Raw genomic sequence first — 2835 nt, 5'->3', positions numbered from 1 at the left:
GGCTTATTAATGTTTTCTTTTTTAATTGATTGTGTTTGGCCTTTAATTGGGTGTCTCCTCCAATTAGATGTCCCCACAAGCAGTCTTTCCGTAGCATCATCCCAGCCCCATTGGTTTCATGGTCCTTTTCTGTCTTTTGCAGAATCCCACAACCTCAGAGGGCCTCCTCTTCTGACTCAGAAGGCAGTTCTGTGGAGTATGACGTGTACAAACTTGGATGTTTTCCGGTGAGGAGAGTTTTTCTTGCTGACACTTTTTCCTTCTGTAGGCAAGGTCTTGTGACATACAGCAAATAGGCATTATTCACCCCTCATTTCCACCCATTCTCATGTTTTTCTCTTTCCAGACAAGGAAGGACTTGCATGGCTTGTGTAAGAAGTTCTCCCATTACTCCTGGGCAGCAAAGCTCTGCACGGCAGATACTGTAGCAAGGATGCACATGGAGGCCATGTTAGATAATTTCTTCAGATCTTCGGAAACGTAGGTGGATCCCTCCATGCATCCCTGTTTTAGGAGCTGGGAGTACAACAGCAGAGATGCGATTTCTCTTTCGTTCCCTTTCCTTAGGGTCTGTGATGAGCTCATGTACGCAGTCTTGGTGTCACCCGATTGCAATGTACCTCACTGCATGTATCAATTCATGCGCCATGCCAATGGAGGCTCTGTGGTAGAGGACAGTGAGGAACAACGTTTGGCCAAGGTAAGGGGCTGACCCTTGCATTACTCAGCCATAAGGTAGGAAATGCAAAGGGTCCCCATCTGCGGGCGGCTCTCCCTCTTTCCGGATTGTTTACAAGAGCGGTCCTCTTCTCTCCTCCCCAGGTGAAGGCGGTCAGAGCGATTGGTGCCGTGGTCAGACATCTCAGCGACCTCCAGACTTTGACTACTGCTTTCCCATTTTACCTGACCACACTAACAAACATCCTGGTCAGCCAGTCCCAGCCTTTGAAGGCGGGGACCGGCAGCCAGTTTAAAAAATACGTGGCCCCAGGGTAAGTTGTTTAGAAGACAGGGCTGGGGCAGGAGTGGCCATTGGGGCTAGATCTAGGAATCCAGGCCCCTTAACTAAACATCTTTGCTGTCACCTCTCTCTGGCCTGGCTCTTTCTTTTCTGCAGAGAAGTAATTGATATCCTTGGAGTTTTGCTCCAGAGGCTGGACCTGGTCCAACAGATGACGGACAAGGTCTGCCCTCTATGAACGCCCTTTCGCAGTGAGTTTTGCTTCCCTCTGTCTCTCTCACTATGTGCTAATTTTAGATAAAATTGACCATAGAGTTGCACTGGAGGAGCTACAAAGGCCTAGTAGAGTACTCTCTCTAGGAATCTCTAGGTCTTTCGGTGCCACTTTTAGAGTTGCTAGCTTCCCTACAAAAGTCCTGTCCCTCACCACAGGACTGCTTTTGCTTTGACCAAAAGACCAACTCTCTGCTGCATTCAGGTGAAGGGAAAGATAGGACCATAGCTTTCCATGCCCTTTCCATGCCCATCCCATGCCCATCCCATGTCCAGCTTCCAATGCTTTCTAAATACATCTGAGGAAGTAGACTGAAGTCGATGAAAGCTCATGCTGCCAACTTCTTTCTTTCAGTGACTCTCAAAGGTGCTATAATATCTTTCGACATACGGATTCGACAGGCGAATATGGCCATATCTTTGAATTCCACCATTATTTTATATTAGTATATTATATTACTATTTTAACATTTTGTAGCGCTATGTTTTGTCGTTTGCTTTTTATTGTATGTGTTTCTATTGTATATGTTCTGACCACCCTTTGGTGGAAAGGGCGTTATAATAAACATTATCATTATGCTTTGGTTGTGAGTTCTTCCATGGCAGGGGTTGGATTGGATGGCCTTTGTGATTCTATGATGATGATGATGATGATTTACCTGTCAGAGGAAATGAGGCATCCGCTTTGCTCCTGAGTCCGGAGCTGCTAAGCTTTTGGGGAGATGCTCCAATGTGTGGAAATACAGCAGAGTGGAGGGATTTGTTGGAGTCCAGTTGTGGCAAACACAGCCGTCAGTGTTAAATGTGACCATTGAGTTCCTGTAGCAGAATCCAAAAAGGGAAAGAGGGGATATTGTCTGCCATCCTTCAAAAATGCTCCAGCGCTCATCAGAAACAAAAAGAAAGCCTTTAGCATCCAATGAGCTTTTGGAAACACAGAGACGCACAACATAAGATCAGGAGGGAATAGAGGTGAGTAGCCATGCCAAAGCCACACTTCAGTCCTAAGGACCTGAGTGCAGCTTTGGCACAGCTACACAGCTTCTGGCCTCTTAAGCTGCATGTGTCATTTAAACATTATACCTCCAAAGTGACCCAAAGCAGCTTTATTTTGGCCTGTGTCGGGCCCTAAGAACCACATGAAGACCCATCTCTTCTGGCAGGCCTATCCAGGCAGTTTTTAAGCATGAATTTTAAATATGGATTGTATATGTATGTGCTGGCAAGAGCGGTGGTTTGGACCTTCATTTTAAAAAGTAAACATTTCCCCAGCTCTGCAAAATACTATATTTCAGTGGGAGCAAAAGTGTCACTTTTTGTCATTCCTTTTAAACATTTGCCTCCTTGGCTTGTCTTTAAATATTTAAATTTATGTGATTGTATCCCAAACCCAGCCAACCCTGAACACATTTTTCCAGAGGTAGCCTTGGAATGTGCTTCATAATCGAGGCCGCCCCCAACCTGAAACCGCCTATGTACCCCCAGCACATGCCAGGCAGCGTCTACCCAGTGAGCGATTTCGCCTCTGGGCAAGCGGAGGGGGCAGTTGTGGCTCTGGGTGTCTTGGCTTGAGAAGGGAACCCATAATTAGTTCTCGGTGG

At 46.3% G+C, this 2835-nt stretch overlaps 1 protein-coding gene across 1 annotated transcript; it reads left to right on the top strand.

Moving 5' to 3' along the window:
* Window positions 1–67: 67 nt before the first annotated feature.
* LOC121918183 lies at window positions 68–1782 on the top strand (the record flags this gene model as incomplete). Its single annotated transcript, XM_042444271.1, has 6 exons — window positions 68–227; window positions 347–480; window positions 568–700; window positions 823–992; window positions 1118–1212; window positions 1590–1782. Coding segments are annotated over 5 exons (679 nt in total), but the record flags the coding sequence as incomplete, so codon positions are not given.
* Between the last annotated feature and the right edge of the window lie 1053 nt (window positions 1783–2835).

Source organism: Sceloporus undulatus, unplaced genomic scaffold, assembly GCF_019175285.1.
Source record: "Sceloporus undulatus isolate JIND9_A2432 ecotype Alabama unplaced genomic scaffold, SceUnd_v1.1 scaffold_5530, whole genome shotgun sequence".
Lineage (NCBI taxonomy): Eukaryota > Metazoa > Chordata > Lepidosauria > Squamata > Phrynosomatidae > Sceloporus > Sceloporus undulatus.
Note: the sequence above shows the minus strand (reverse complement) of the source record. Positions and strands in the feature narration are given on the sequence as shown.